Raw genomic sequence first — 16,491 nt, 5'->3', positions numbered from 1 at the left:
TGCAGCTTAGATAATGTTAGTACGTATAAGTTTTGTTTTTTGTTTTTTTTAAATATTGAGCAATATTCTCTCAGCATGCAAGTCCCAGTTTGGGAAAAAATGAGGGCCTTTTGGAAGCTACTTTAACTCTTCGGAACCTCCACGGTACCATTCGGTGACTGATTGGCTCTGTGCACCAAACGGCACCCTGGTGGCCGGAAAGAGTTAAAGCAGCCTCCAGCAAGCGCCCATCACAGTCCCAGGAAGAAGCTGTGCCTTGGGAGCCCCAGCTCTGAGTACAATTACTGCTCAAATCACAGTGGCCCTATTTGCTTTATTGTCGCGTGCCTCCAGGAGTCCCACAGCTCCCGAGACAATATCCATGCTCCAGAGTCAATGGCCTGAAAATTGGTCTTTGAAGGGCTTGGGATTACAGGGAGGAGGTAAGGAGTTTATTTGAAAGTTTGCACAACAGAGTTCGTGGTCCTGGGGAAGGGTAATATCCTACCTCATTCCAAGCCCAAAGGACTATTTTCCATCTAGGGATTATGTGTCTGAGTGACTCCCGGTTTCCAGGTGGTAGCTGCCATGGTCATGGATATAAAAAGGCTACTTGGTTGGGCTCCCTGTATGTGAAAGAATTAAACTCCTCCTCTCCCTCCTCCTTCTCTTCCTATTTTCCTCCCCCCCCCTTTTTTGAGACAGTCTTATTATGTAGCCCAGGCTGGTCTTGAACTCATCATCTTCTTACCTTCGCCCCTGAGTGCTGGCACCACAGGTATGTACCAGCATGCCTGGCTGAAACAACTGAACTCTTAAGGCTGTACCTTGACTGACTCTCTTGCTCAGCTCCTCCCTCACTCCCAGTATTCTAGGTTTATTTCTGTGGCTATGATAAAATGCCCTGACCAAAAGCAACAGAGGGAGAAAAGGGTTTACTTGACCCATAATTCCATGGTACTGTCCATCAGCGAGGGGAAGTTAAGGCATGAACTCTAACAACTTAGCCAAATCACATCTATTGTCAAGGTCAGAGATAAACAAATACACTCAGGCTGTCTGCCTGCTTGCACTGAACTTTATCTTATCTTACATGGTTCAAGACCGGTGCCTGGAGAATGGTGCTATCCACAATGGGCTGAGTCTTCCCATATCAATTAACAACCAAAACAAATCCCCACAGACATGCACACAGGCCAACTTGACTAGAAAATTTCTCGTTCAGGCTTTCTTCCCAGGTAATTCAAGGTTGTGGCAAGTTGACATCTAAAACCAACCACTTCATTCCATTTCTGCAAAGTGGGTCTGATAGCAGTGCCAACCCCAAGGGCTGGTGTGAAGATCGATGGACATAAGACCATCCCATGATGCATTTGGCTGTCATTATTGCTGTGCGTTGTGGGTATTGTAATCCTTCTCTCTGCCTGTCAAGTGTTTGCTGAAGACATACTGTGTCAACGGTCACCAGCAGTTTCGTTGTTTATCAAAGCTCTACAGTGCTACCAGCTCTCCTTCTGTTTACGATCCTGTGTTGGTCACGTCAACGTTCACAAAGCTCTACAGTGCTACCAGCTCTCCTTCTGTTTACAATCCTGTGTCGGTCACATCAACATTCACAGAACAGACAATTTAAAACACAAAACCAAAAATTCAGACCCCATGCAACACTGAGCTCAGGACACAGCACATGAATCCTCACCACCTGGTAAATACCAAATGAAACACAGTCCTGTGGACACACCGGAGAGACCATTCCTGCAAACATAAACCATATTGAATGTGGGGTGTGTGCAGCGTTGCCTGTGTGGTTGGAATTAGACACAAACAGCTATCAGTCTTATACAACAGGAGCTTACAGCACAGTTTTGGCTGCCCCTATAAGGCTTTGTCAATGCCTACTGTGATGAACTTGTCTAATTGGTTCTCACAACATTCCATTTCTGGACTTTATCCAAGTCAAAATATCCAGTTTTATATTTTCAGGGCTTTTTGTACCCTATTATATCAGCATTCCTCAATTTATTCACCCATCATCTTATTGCACATAGTAAGGTTTTTCTCCAATTCTCCCCAATCACACATAAGACCACGGAAGTATTTCTTGTCCAACTCCAACATTTCCCTAGGGAATATGTCTAGGAGTGGACCTTGGGGCTCTAGAATGTGGTTCCTTTCAGTTCATTGATGAGTTTGCAGTGTAAGAAGCAGAAAAAATACTTATGCATTTCACAATCAAGAGACTGAACTTGAGACAAGTGACATTTTATTTGTTAGAAGAAAGTGACAAGAATGCTCTGGAGGCCTGGGTGTAGAGAAGCCAGTGTGCTCCCACAGAGTCTGTGGTGTGTATATGGCAATTGTATCAGCTGCTTTTCTGTTACTGTGATAAAATACCATGACCAAAAGTGGCTCACAGGAGGGTTTATTTTCACTGAAATTTCCAGGAGGTAGAGCATCATCATGCAGAGGAGGCTTGCAGCAGGCAGGCATATTAACAGGAGCAATCATCTGAGCAATCAGGTCTCAACTACACACATACTGTACCCATGCATTTGCAAGAATGGTCTCTAAGGTGTGTCCAAGGATTTGTGTTTCATTTCTTATATACTTGGTGGTAAGGATTCATGTGCTATGCTTTGAACTAAATGTTGCATGGAGCCTGAATTTTTGGTTTTGCATTTTCTATTTCCTATTCTACATGTTGACCTGACTGACACAGGGTTGTAAGTAGAAGGAGATCTGATAGTGCTCTGGAGTGTCGCTGGAATAACAGAGCTGCGCCAGCTCTTGGACACAGTACGTGCATGGTCGAAACAGGCTCGCTCAGCTTCCTGTCCCAGTTACTGTGCCTGCCTGTTGCCAAGCCTTCCTTTCCATGCACACAGGAAGCAGAGAGGGCAAGCAGGAAGTGGGGTGAGACTATAAACCCTCAAAGCCCTCTCCACACGATGTACTTCCTCCAGCAAGGCTGCACCCCTAAAGATTCTATTCCCCCACCCCCAAACAGCACTACCATCTAGGGACCAAGTATTTAAACGCATGAACCCATGGAGGACATTTTTCATTCAAACCATAATAATCCCTCTCTGGAGGAGGTAATAATGTTATACAGCACTAAACAAAAGCCACTCTATAGCCTGCAACATCACTTTTTAGAATTTATCTGAATGAAATAAATGAATGACTAAAACTAACATATGTAAGATTTGAAAACTGTATGCTGTGGCTTGGACATTATTTGAGTTGACCCTGAAGGCTCACCTGTTGGAAGCTTGGACCCAGTGGGGGGTTCTCTAAGAGGTGGGACCCAGTAGAAAGTGAGTAGGCGGCATTGCCCTTAGGAGGGATTAATGCTGGTCTCTCAAAGTGGCTTCTCACAAGAGTAAGTTGTTAGAGGGACTGGAGAAATGGCTGCTCTTCCAGAGGACCCAGGTTCAATTCCCAGCACCCACACGGCAGCTTACAACTGTCTGTAACTCCAGTTCCAGGGGATCTGACACCTTCACACCAGTGCACATAAAATAAAATTAATTAGACTATTTAAAAAAAGAGTAAGTTGTTAGAAAACCAAGTCACCTTGTCACGGTCCTTTCTGCATGTGCTTTTCTACTTCCGCTTCTTTGCTCTGCTGTTGGAGAGGAGTGGCCCTCACTAGACGTCAGTCAGATGAAAACATCTGTTCTTGAACTTCTAGACTCCAGAGCCATGGGTTTAATAAAGCTTGTTTTGATGTCAAACTTGAGGCATTTTGTTACAGGAGCAGATCATGCACACTGAAGAAAGTAAACAGTGAGTTAAAGCAGTTGACCGGGTGAGGGAGGTGGGGAAAGAAACCTGGAGAGCCACTGATCGAGTGGACTTCTCTGAAGAAACGTGAACAAAACGTCCTCTCACCCCAAACAGGATGCCAACATCAAAAACAAACAATTCCCACTCAAGTCTGGCTTGGTGAGGCTCTGAGGGCTCCTGATAGGAGCATGCGCGTGCCAGTGAGTCTCCTTCCCCAGCAGCAATGAATTGTCCTTGGTGAAGGGCGGGGCCTCGTGAATCTCATTCCCTCCAGGGATGGAAAGTTAATGGGCCCAGCCTTGTACAGGGGTCCTTCAGGTTATCACGGCTGCTGACGGTTAAAGAGAGCAATGGCTATATTAGGCACAGAGAACGGTTGTTGTACACCACCACTCCTGAGATTTTAGCTGGGGTAATTGGGCACCGGCAGGTCCGTTCTCTGACATGGGGTGCAGGTCTCAGTGGGCTGCAACCGCACTGGGTGCCATGTGTCTGATGTTTTGACAACACATGCTCAGGTGAGTCCAAGAGCAGTGGGCTGTGTGTCCCAAGCTCAGCAGGAAGCTGGAGCACTTGGAGTGCAGGTCTTGGGCAAAGATGGGAGGTGAGTGGATTACTTTTGTTGTTGCTGCAACTCAAGGGAAGAAGGATTTGTTTTGGCTCCAGGGTACAACCCATCCTGGCAGGGGGCATGGCAGCAGGAAAGGTCACATTGCATTTCCAGCCTGCAAGGAGAGAGAGAGAGAGAGAGAGAGAGAGAGAGAGAGAGAGAGAGAGAGAGAGAGAGAGAGAGAGAGAGAGAGAGAGAGAGAACATTGTTACCTAGCTCTCTTTTCCCTTCTTACTTGGTCTGGGTCCAGTATATCGAGAGGTGATGTCCACATGTATGTGGCTCTGCAATTAACCTAATGTAGCAAATCCCTCAAGACATGCACAGAGGTGAGATGCCATGATGATTGCAAATCCTGCCAAGTGACAACCAAGACTAACCACGGCAGTGGATCACGGGCGGCATTTTGGATACACCTGGGACAGGAAGTGGAGCCCTTGGCTGTGTGGAGGCAGGCCAGGTGACTTTCAAGCATGGCTTGTTGCACTGCTCCCTCTAACTGGAGTCTGTTTGTTGTCTCTCAGGCCTGGGAACACTCCGTGGGTATCATCTGTTTTCGCAGTCTCCAAAGACTGGCAGAGGATGTGTCCGACCAGCTTGCCCAAGAAATACAGCAGGCACTTGCTGGAAAGCCTGCAGGTAATAGAGACTCTGGAGTGCAGGGTAGAGAACAAAGTTGGCTGCAGACCATCTCTCTCTCTCTCTCTCTCTCTCTCTCTCTCTCTCTCTCTCTCTCTCTCTCTCTCTCTCACACACACACACACACACACACACACACACACACACTACATCTGCACAGACACGCACAGTCACATAGTCACTACACATGCACAGACACAAAACACAAAGGCTTCACATAGAGATGCTCACAGCCACACACAGCCACACTGTGCACATTGCATACGTTCTGCACACCACACACAGAGACACTAAACATCAATACTTCACTCACACAGATGCTGCATTTACATCACACCGCATCTCTCTCACACACACACACACACACACACACACACACACACACACACACACACACACACGGCCTGGATCTCTGGGAAGATACCTGGGGGTCAGGGAAGGACTCACGTGTTCAATGGAAAGCTTGGTCTGGCAAAGATGCTGAGGACAGAGAATGCTCTTTTATTGCGGTGCCCGATTAGTGATCTTCCAGTCTTGTGAACCGGCCCTGCTCCCTGGGAGTACCACAGGGCCTGTGGGCTGAGGGACAGAATTTCAGGTAGAAGGCAGCTTGAGCATGGCATAGGTTGCTGGGTCTTCAGTGGTGTAAGGTGTTGGGTGATCCAAGAAGTGGGTGAAAAGAACAGATTGTAGGGGTCCAATGTGAAGGGGCTAGTTATTACCCATTTGGCAATAGGGAACCATGGATGACTATTACTGGTAATAAAAGTCTCCCCCCCCCCCGGGGGGGGTCATTAATCTTGAAGAGAATAATGTTTGGGATATGCTCAGGTGTCCTTGAGGTATTTGGACAAGGAAGCCTGTGTTCTTCAGCAGTACATAAACACATCTTTGGGGAAGAGAAGGCGCTGGAAGCTGGGTGGGCAGGGTGCTTCACCAATCAGCTTTTGACATCTTGCAGAGCAAGCCCGGGCTGCAGCTGGGCAGTTACTTCGGTGGAAGGGTGACGCAGATCAGGATGGCTACCTGCTCCTGAAGTCGGTGTACGTGCTCACCGGGACAGACTCGGTGAGTTCCAGGCCTCTGCCCAGGTGTCCCCAAGTGCCCCTTAGCTGTCGACAGAGAGAATTAAGGTCTAGCACGGGGTAATGGATGGTCCCCTTCAATAGATTGATTCATTGTACTCAAATTCCTTCTCTCTTTTTGATGTCATATGTGGACTCAGGGCCTGAGGTTTGGACCTGGGCCTCTGCTTCTCAATGGACAAGCAGTGTACAACCACTAGTGAATTAGTTCATGTCTTCTACTTGCTGTGTTGTGTTTCTGATTTTAGAAGTTGGGCTAGTCATGCCTCTCTTCTAGGGTGAGTGTGAGAACATTCATGGCTGACTTTATCAACCACTCCCTACCTGTAAGGGCCAGGCTGGGTGTGTCCCATGAGTGGTGCCAATTAGTCTTCTCAAGGACCCTGAGTTGGATTACAGAGATGCATGAAGAAGGCATCTTCCTGTGTGGAACTCCTGTCCATCATCCCCAGAACCCCTGATCTGAGCTCCATGTTGCTTCCCAATTGGTCCAACTGGAGTGAGGGCCACATGTTGGCCCTTGTCTTGAGTGTGCTGTGCTCTGAGCTGGCTGTGGCTGTGACCTCTTATCATGGAATTGGGAGACTCAGGCTTCCTCTCGAGTGGTTAGTGGATGAGTGGCTAGTTTCCTCTCAGGAGCCCCGGCAGTTGTGATCATCAGCAGAAAGAGCCAGAGATCCTTTCAAGACAGGCTGAGAGATGCACAGAGGTAGTAGGAGTGAGTATTTATGTAGGGAGCATGCCAAGGAACCCGTAGGGTGCAGCAGCCCTCAACATGAAGTGCCAGGTAGATATTTGGATATTTGTGTGGAACTGGGGTGGCCAAACCTATCATGGCTGTTTGAGACAGGTTCACAGTCTTATCATAGATGTTAACTGCAAGGGGTCCCCTGACTTATACTCAGGGTTTGCCCTTGGGGGGCCACTGTCTGCAGTCTAAGTGGGGACTTTATGTCCACAGAAACAGACAGCCCTGAAGTGATAAGGGAAGCTAAGAGCTTGCTTTTGAGGAGGACAGGGATAAATACCCCACCCCCCAGGGAAGTCAAGAACAACCAGGGCTCCAATGGAGGGAGGGCATTATCTTTCAACAAAGCAGTCTCATGACCACCTATATTTCCCAACTGAAGACATGGAATGCGGAGAGGGGAAGTGGTTTTCCCACAGCTCCACAGACATTGAGAGCTCGATGCATGCCGGGGCTGCTTCTGCTCTGGGTGACCTGTGATCTTCCCTTGCAGGAGACACTGGGCAGAGTGATCGAATCGGGCCTTCCAGCCCTGCTCCTGCAATGCCTGTACCTCTTCTTTGCATTTCCCGTGGAAAAGGATGAGCTTTTAGAGAGTGATGTTCAAGGGCAGAGGATGTTTGTGCAGGTGAGTGAGCAGGGCCCTGCCTCCCCATGCCTTGAGCTTGCTTGCCAGGGGCCAGGCTCTTGGCTGCTCCTGAGGGAGGAGGATTTTTGCCTGTCTCAACCTTAGTTTCCAAATGCCTTGTCCTCTCCAGGCACTGTTCTTCCTGCGTCTCCACGACACAACATCTGGGTGGCTGTAAGATGATTTTCTCCTTTGTTCTCGTCAGGGAATCCACATATCAATATCCACATTCCCCTGTGCTCTCTATGAAGAGTGGGATCCTCCCCCAACTTTGCTTTCCCCCCTGCCCCAGCTACCCGTCCACCATACTCTCAAGTTCCACCTCTTCCCTGGCATCTGGAATGCACATCTCTTTGGACCTTTCCCTCTGGTCAGAGATGCAAAACAGGAGCCAAAATTTTCAAAAATGCAGTCACACGCCACTTGAAACATCACGTCTGAGAAGTGAATCACTAGGTGCTGTCCTTCATCACTGTGTGAGCATCATAGAGTACAGGTGCACAGGTCTAGACAGTCCAGGTCAGTCACCCAGTGTGACCTCTTGATACGTTCAAGGAGTATTTGTTTTACAGGAAGTTGTCTTTGTAAGTAGAAAAAGGATGCCCCTCTCCTAGCTGATGGTGTGGACAGTCCTGGCTGGGGCAGAGGGTGATCATGAACACTCTTCAGTCCCTACTGCTGAGGCTTGGCTGTCAATGCTCTGGAGAAGCAGGGAGCAAGCCACCACAGGAGCGCCCGTCCTAACCAGACCTCTTTGTTTGGTGTTCCTCCCAGATGTTGTTAAACATTTGCAGCGAGTCTCAGAGTCTGGAGGGACTTCTTTCAGGAAGCGAGCTTCAGTCTCTCCTGATCGCTACCACCTGTCTGCGGGAACACAGCTGCTACTTCTGGAAAGAGCCTACCTTCTGTGTGCTGAGGGCTATCTCCAAGGCTCAGAGCCCTAACATCATCCAATATCTTCGAAGTAGGTTCCAGGAGACCAGGTGTGGGCTGTGGGTCACTCAAGGGGCTCCTTTAACTCAGAGCAAAGCTCCAGGGTCTTTCTGCATCCGTGTAGATTTCTGGAAAGAAGAGCTGAATGGACAACCCACCCAGTACATGACCCTACTTATATGCCTCCATTTGTGAAAATATGTATATTGCTCCTTTTGATGCTTCCCTGGAGGAGGGAGAAAAGGGGGACTCATTTGCCACATATGTGCTCCCACGCAGAGAGCATGCATGGCGTGCGTGTTGATTACATCATTAGCCTCTTGGAGATAGATGTTGGCACTGGGAGAGCGGAGCTCAAGAGTGGTAGAAGATCTTGGCAAATTCTGCTTTTAAACATGGAGATGTCTGGTTCCTACACCTTAGTGCCTATGTTAGGGAGCATGTTGGGGTGAAGGTTGGAGGCTGGGACCAGAGCTAGCCTATGAACTCCAGCTGTGGTGAGTGATCTTAGGTCTGTAACCACAGGGATAGCCTGTTTGTCTCATCTATAAGACTGGCAGTAGGATAGTGTCCATTGCCTTACATTGTTATGATTTTCAGTGGGTTGAAATACATGCTGTGCCTAGACAGCACTCATGCATTGGTCTCAGCATCACATTCATCTCTTGGGTTTTATTAGAGATGAAATGTTGCTGTCAATTCTGTTAACTGTCTCAGGGGCCCTGCTTAGCATCCACTACCACTGCAGGGCCCAGATAATGCTCCAGCCAGGCACGAAGAATTCTGAGGCCGCACACAAGTCCCAGGAGAGGTAGAGACTTCATCCCAATGTGATTGGTCTAGAGTAGAGAAGAAAGCCTTCTAAACCTAGCTCTAACGAGGACATGTAGAGAGGCAGGCTCACACTCATTTCTGCTCACCTCCCACCCTCTGCCCAATATTTTCTTAACTCTCCCAGATGAGCACAGCAGTCATCTTGGAACACAACACTCCTTTTCTTGGGCTGATTCCAGAGAATGGGCTCTTTGTGGACAAGCTCGGTTTCTGAGCTGCTGACATCACCTGCATGTTCGCAAATACGTGCTCTGTGGTCTGTCCTCTTTCTGTAATAAAGAACATCTGCCGGTTAGAATTGAGAAAGCCCCACCAGCCTCTTCTCAGACTGTAAACTAGCCCCTGGAGGAGGCACCATGGGATTCAAAGCCTCCTGTGAGCTCAGCCTAGGTGTATAGCTGAAGCTGAGGCATGCCTTGACATTTCGGTCTCCTTTACCCTCCCCTAGCTGGAGTCTGAGTGGCTAGGGAAGGGCTGCAGGCAGGATCTCAGGGGTCTCTGACTGTTATCCTCTGCTTGAGCCAAAGCCTCAGAAAGCTCCCTTCCCTGGGGCACTATGGAGCCCTATTACAGGCCTGGGTGATTTCTATGGGCTTGCAGGGCTAGAAGGTGCTTAGGAAGAGAGACTGGCCTGCCAGCCACCACTACATCATCCGATACTCTTGGGTCCTCCCTTGTCAAAGGGTCCACCTCAGGCTCTTCTGAGTCTTTACAGCCAGGAGTCTGATCCTGCATCCCCCTCAGTTCCACTTCTGTGACTTTCCTGCCACTTAGGAGAGTCTCCGCTCTGTGCAAATGCCAGTCTGAGGGCATCCTTCTTCTGACTTCCCACCACTCCAGGTGACCAACAAAGTCGATGGCGGGCTCTTCATAAGTAGATCCTCTCCCTTTTTCCCCACAGCTCACACTTCGGCTTGAGTGCCCTGTCTTCTTGAGTTTCTGAAACATCTGAAACATTAAATAGCATCTCCTATCGAGGGACTGGAACTCTCTTACATTCTAGGAAGGAGGAGCTAAGAGGCTGCCCCACCCCTACCCCAGTGTGAGCTGCTCTCAGGATGTACCTCCCACAGGGAACCTCTTCTTGAATCCAAGAGGTTACAGCAGACACTCTCAACTTGTTCTCACTCAAGTCTTGCTGTCCAAGTAGAAGTGGAGGGAAATGGTGGGGCCAGGGGATAGCAGCGGCAGCTGTTGCTTCCTGGCTCAGCCGGGCTGTGCTTCCCTCCCACAGCTGCTGACTGTGTCCGGCTCTCCGTTCAGAACCTCTCCAAGTTGGCCGATACTCTCCCTGCGCCCGAGGTGAGCGAGGCTGTGAGCCTTATCCTGACCTTCGTGAAAGACTCCTACCCTGTCTCCTCTGCGCTGCTCCTGGAGTTTGAGAACGGGGAGGGCTATCCTCTGCTACTCAAGGTACTGTTGCGGTAAGTGACTGGGCCTGGTGAGAGTGGGAAGAAACTTGACCAAGCTGTGGTGCTCAGAATCATCCTTCTGCTTTGGTGGAAGACAAATAGCCAGAGTGTCTAAGTGTGTCTTATGAAATTCAAGGCTCCGATAAGCGTGACTAGAAACACCCTCTCTAGGCAGCAGTAACTCAATGGCAGCAGTAACTCAACATGCAGATCGATGTGGGAACCACTTCTTTAGGGAATCAGTGAGTGACAATAATAAACACTTCAGCAAGTTGGCTGCATGACACACATCACCTGCCTGTTCCTGGCCTGACTTCCACCTCTCAGAGCTCACGTGCCTCTCAGAGACTTTCTGGGGTCTGCTGCAATTACCCCACCTCAGTGTTTGGAGAGCTGTGTGTGGGAACCATGTCCCATCCCTGGCTCTCCACCAATCACTGTGAGGAGCTGATGGGTAACTTCCCAATAAAGTGGTCCTTTGGATGCTTCTGCTCCATCCCATCACAAATCCGTCAGAAGGACAAGTGCAGTAGTCCAGGGAGACACCAGCTTGAGAATGCATTTCAGTGAGTTTCATATGACCTGCCCCCTGCTTGTTGTTTCTGAGATCAACTCTCAAGTGAAGGACTTCTCTCCCAGACCCATGAGCTGTGGGAAGGACACTGTGCATCTGGGGCTGGACTGACTTCTCCACTTCGGCTTATTGTGTTGGATTCAGGGTGTGGGTGCCTAGGTATTAGCAAGAGCAAAAGATGGGAATAAAAGAAATCCCTTTGTGGCACGAACCCTTCCACTGAAGTTGGGGAAGCTGCTTCAGGCAAAGCTGGGCATACTCCTTTGGGCTCTGCTTGGTTTCTCCTCAGTGGAGTGGACCTTAGCAATGTCTTCTACAGACTTCATGACAGAACCGTGCTTCAAACGTACTGGAGATGATTTGGAGAGGCTGAAGGCTCTCAGTGTAGTCTCCATCTCTACAAGTTTGTTTTTTTTTTAAATGAAGAAACCCTCCTTCAAATCACTGCTAAGAACAAGTGGTTCTTTGGGTGTGGCACAGAACACAGTAAGCAGTTTTGCTGATGGTCAGATTGCTGTGGCCATTGTGGTGCCCTGGATAGCATTTTCTACATGTTTCTTCTGTTCACTGGATGGGCAGCTTTCCCTAGGCTTCTTCATAGAAGAAAGAAGGGGGAAACCAATGTGAAGAAGTAGCTGCTCAGCTCACACCTTCCTTTCCTGCCTTCCCAGGAGCCATGTTCATTTGTTCCTGTTCTGGAAAGGATAGAGCTGGACAGAGACTCTGGGGACCCTGCCCCATGAGCAGAGCAAGGCACCGCTTGACCATCACCAGATAAACATGGAAGGAATCATCCATAGGCTAGGCATGAGGAAGTTACAGAAATCCACATCTTTCCCATGCTGTCTGGGTCTTCTATTCTGGAGGTGCTCTCTGTTCTGTGAGTCTCTCAAGTTCATGCCTTTTGGGAGAATCCAGCCATGGAAAGCAGCCTTCCTCTAAACAGTAGTAGTACTATAGTTAATCTCTAGCAGGTTCCTCTGTATAGAAGTCTCTTCTTCCTGACAGAAGGGATTCTCTGAGGAGATCCCGTGGATATTTGCAACAAAGGATCCTATGGAACCTGACACATACATGCTTCCTCCTATACATACATACTGATAATCAAGTTGGATTTGTAAACCAGGCACAGTAAGAATCTAACAACAATAGGTAATAGCAGAATACAATATCTATAGCTATACTGTAACAAATTAATTTAAAGTATGAATTTTTTTATTTCTAGAATTCTTAGTTGATGTGTGTGTGTGTGTGTGTGTGTGTGTGTGTGTGTGTGTGTGTGCGCGTGCGCGCGCGCATGCATGTGCTTTTAAAGTTTATTTTATTTTATTTAGATAAGGTCTCATATGACTCAGGCTGGTCTCTATCTATACTACCAAGGATGAACTTGAATTTTTGATCCTCCTGCCTCCACCATCTGAATTCTGGGATTATAGGCATACATACAACTACTGGTCTTATGCACTAGGGATCAAAACCAGGGTACTGTGAGTGCTAGACAAGCACCCTATCAACTGACCTACACCCTCAGTTCCATCTGATGTTCAGAGTCTGCAGCTGACTAATGGCAGTGAAGTTTTAGAGAGCAGACACTAATAACAGGGGAGTGTCGTGGCCAGAGAGACGGCTCAGTGGTTAAAAGCCCTTGCTGCTCTTGTGGAGGACCTGGTTTCTGTTCTGAACACCTACACGGTGGCTTACAACCATCAGTAACTCTGTTTCGGGGCTCCATTGTCCTCTTCTGGCCCCTGCAGGCACACACACAATGCACATACATGCATGCAGGCAAAACACTCATATGCATAAAATAAACATAAATAAATCTGATTGGGCTTCTCTAGGTGGAATGATGTTTATCCAAGGCACTCTCCTTGCCTTTGGTGCTGAATTCTCCCTGGCTAGAGACCTTCTGGTCTTTCTGAGGAGCACTGTACGCAAATGTGGCTGCTCCATCCAGGAAGTCCCAGCAGCTGACCCTGCTTGTCCTGCAGGTATGACGGGCTGACCCAGGGTGAAGAGGAACCCAATCTGGAGGAGCTCGTGGAGCTGGTGATGTGGCTGACCACCTGTGGGAGGTCAGAACTGAAGGTGTTTGACAGCGTCACTTATCCTCAGCTTGAAGGCTTCAAGTTCCATCATGAGGCTTCTGGTAGGTCCTCCTCGTGTCCCCAAATAACTGGAGAGTCAGTATGGTGTCCTGACAAGGCTCTGCACGTCTCTGATTCATTTGCACCTGTCAGTGATGCTACATGGTCTGATGAGTCTGTGACCTCAGAGCCTTGACCCAGACCTGTGGATATTAATATCCCCTTAATCTACTTTCCAGCTGTACAATTTCAGCTTCGTACAAAGAAGTTCATTTTATGTGACAAGTGGAGGAAATAATGCTTAACAGAGGCAAAGCCCCCACCAAGTAACAGGGGCAGTCTCTGGATTCCATTCCTATCCACGGGTGATTATCCTGTACCGTTTGCTTGCATAGTGGAGACTGATGACCCTGAGTTAGCCACCCAGGCTCAGAGTCGGTGGCTTTTCTTCCCAGGATGCTGAACGTGAGTTGATGAAGCCAGTGAGCACATTGATGCTTTCTGAGCGGCAGGTGCTCTGCCCCCTACTGGGTGCTGGTGTGAACAACTAGTGTCCGCTCTTTAATATCCCTCGCTGAGACTGCCATGCACACACATCAAAGCACAGGCTGCTGGGTGGGAGGCATTGGCACATGCCTGACCTCTAGTGGGTCTGTCAGGAAAGCCTGCACAGAGGTGCTGGGGAGGGAATTTTGAAGGCTAAGCTGTGAGTTGTCTAGGATGAAAGGAAAGGGAAGAGTTTAATGGCACAGAGTACTGACGGGGGAAGAAACAGTGGCCTGGAACAGCTGGGTGGGTCTGGAGATGCAAGCCGGGGCGGGAAGTTACAAGCTATGAGGACAGGCGAGAGCTGGTAATGTTGCAGGTACCAGCAGGGAGAAGGGCATTGGGTAGGGCTAAGCAGACAAAAATGGGTCAGAGGTGGCTGGTAGGGGAGAGCCTCAGAGTTTCAACAAATCCAAGGCAGAAAGGGGCTTCAGACCAGGTGTCCTTGGGGGAGAGAGAGTGGGTGGGAGAAAGGGCCAAGGGAGTAAGGAAGGTACATCTCATTTGTCTAGAAGCAAACCTGACCCTGCATGGTCATTTCCAGCGTCATTTGATTCTAGTCGATTGAAACCAAATCTCTGGGCCCAGCTTTGTTCAGTGAAATATAATGTGGACCAATCATCCACCTTTGATTTGCTATAAGAAGAAACTGGTTGAATTACTTCTGATCACATATTTTATCTACCTCAATAGATCCCAAATACTGTACCTTAATGTGCAGCCGAAGGCAGGGTAGTTAATGAGACTTTGTCTCCTTTCTTTTCATGCTGCCCCTTGGGGACCCTGTGTGTCTGACCAGCGAGGGCACCTGTTGGTTCAGAGCAGCCATAGAAGGAGCACTCAGTTAGCTCAGCTATTTCTGAAATGCTGATGCGGCCCTTTTCCCACCACAGGATGGAGTTAGTAGATTTCCAAGACATGTACTTATTGGAACTGAAAAAGAGAAACTTCAAATACTGTGTCCTGATGAGAACTCAAGCATGCATTTCTAGACAGGCAGGGAGCTAACTTGCAGAACTGTTGTCTTTTCCATCTCCAGGGGTGACTGTTAAGAATCTGCAGGCCTTCCAGGTCCTGCAGAATGTTTTCCACAGAGCCAGCGACTCAGTCCTTTGCACCAAAGTGCTTTTGGCCATCAAGACCATGTGGGCCTGGAACCCTCGAAATTTTTTCCTCCTGGAGTGGACCCTGCAGCCCATCTCACAGTTTGTAGAGATCATGCCCCTGAAGCCAACCCCAGTGCAGGAACACTTTTTCCAGCTGCTGGAGACTCTGGTGTTCAAGCTTCTCTACGTGCCCCATGAGATCCTGGCTAAAGTGCAGCGTCTGATCAAGGAGAGCCCTGAGCTGTCTTGCACCCTTGTGGCGTTGCGGAGCATCCTCAGGATCACGGCCAGTGACCGGCTTTTCACAGACATCTTCCGGGATTCAGGACTGCTAGGCCTGCTGCTGGCCCAGCTCCGGAAACAGGCCAAGATCATGAGGAAGTCAGGTGGGCAAATGCGCTGACGTCATTGTTAGCCAGGCTGGGTCTGCCGATCGGCCCACCCTATGGTGTGAGAGAGAATGTGAGCATCACATGGTGATGGATGAGAAAGGAGCTCTGGCACCTTAGCTTCACACAGAACAGGTAGTCTCCAAGTCTCCCCACCCCGACCCCCCAGAGCTGAGAGGGATGGACACCACTTTAAGTGAACTCCTGAAACTGACTCAGGGAATTCACAGTTGCTCCTTGCTCGGCATGTGGGTGAAAACCGCCCTGCAGTCTGATCCTTCAGTAAAGCAAAGGGGGACTGGAGTCCTGAGAGGACTAGGCTTTGGGTCCCCTTCTGGGGTCTGCTGGGGTGTGGTCTTGTGGTCGCCCACTGAGGGTGGGGTTCCGGAGCCTGGCTGACTCAGCATGCCCCTCAGACCTGCCTCATGCATGCCCTGCCCTTGGAGACACTTTACATGGGTCTTTGCATTCTTCACCTCCAGCCATTTTCAAATAGGAGCTGGGTACAAAGACTCCTTTCCCTGTTTCTCTTGGTTTGCTCAAATCTGTCACCCCTGCTGCCCCAGGAAACCAGCCTGGAGAAGGGACAGCCGGACTCGGGAATCTTACCTCCCGCCGCCTTTCCCTTCCCTCCTTTGCGGCACTGTCTGGACAGGCCGGGGGCTGCTCTTTGGCTTTAGTGGACACTGTTACTCTGCCTGTTTTCTGCTTCTTGGGAGGGAGGAGGCTGAGGGAGACAGCGTGACTGTGGGAGCAGGTCGGTCTCAGCTGGAAGCATGGCTGTGGGATGAGCAGGGCGATCTTACCCTGTTACTTCATCTCTATGGGACCACGCTCTCTGTAAAATGACAACAGCTATCTCACAGGTCTCATAAGAGAGAAAGGAAAAGGTCTCACTGTTGTATGTGGCATGTAAAAAGTATCCAGGAAATTCTGCACACTGGATCCCTCTTGTTTAAGCATTGCTCTGTAGGAGACTGAGATAGATACTTTACAAGGAGCCTAGGCACCTTCAAGAGTTCAGGAACGACCTGTGTCCTCCCCAGAATGTTTGCAAATACGACCAGGACTGATGTGCTTCCAGAATATTTTTGAGTGTCTAGGCCTCAAGTGAGACCAAGTCTGGGAAGTG

At 49.1% G+C, this 16,491-nt stretch overlaps 1 protein-coding gene across 1 annotated transcript in view; it reads left to right on the top strand.

Annotated features, from left to right (window-relative positions):
• The window catches only part of Wdfy4 (WDFY family member 4), a 249,625-nt gene that overhangs the window by 25,912 nt on the left and 207,222 nt on the right, over window positions 1-16,491 (top strand). The window contains exons 3-9 of the mRNA XM_052733905.1: window positions 4,903-5,017; window positions 5,979-6,085; window positions 7,344-7,478; window positions 8,253-8,442; window positions 10,480-10,669; window positions 13,223-13,380; window positions 14,904-15,356. Coding sequence (XP_052589865.1) covers window positions 4,903-5,017; window positions 5,979-6,085; window positions 7,344-7,478; window positions 8,253-8,442; window positions 10,480-10,669; window positions 13,223-13,380; window positions 14,904-15,356 — 1,348 coding nt within the window. The remainder of the gene's footprint in view (window positions 1-4,902; window positions 5,018-5,978; window positions 6,086-7,343; window positions 7,479-8,252; window positions 8,443-10,479; window positions 10,670-13,222; window positions 13,381-14,903; window positions 15,357-16,491) is intronic.

This window comes from Peromyscus californicus, unplaced genomic scaffold (genome assembly GCF_007827085.1).
Source record: "Peromyscus californicus insignis strain IS unplaced genomic scaffold, ASM782708v3 Scaffold_12__1_contigs__length_115047231, whole genome shotgun sequence".
NCBI lineage: Eukaryota > Metazoa > Chordata > Mammalia > Rodentia > Cricetidae > Peromyscus > Peromyscus californicus.
This window is presented reverse-complemented; position numbering and strand designations above follow the sequence as displayed.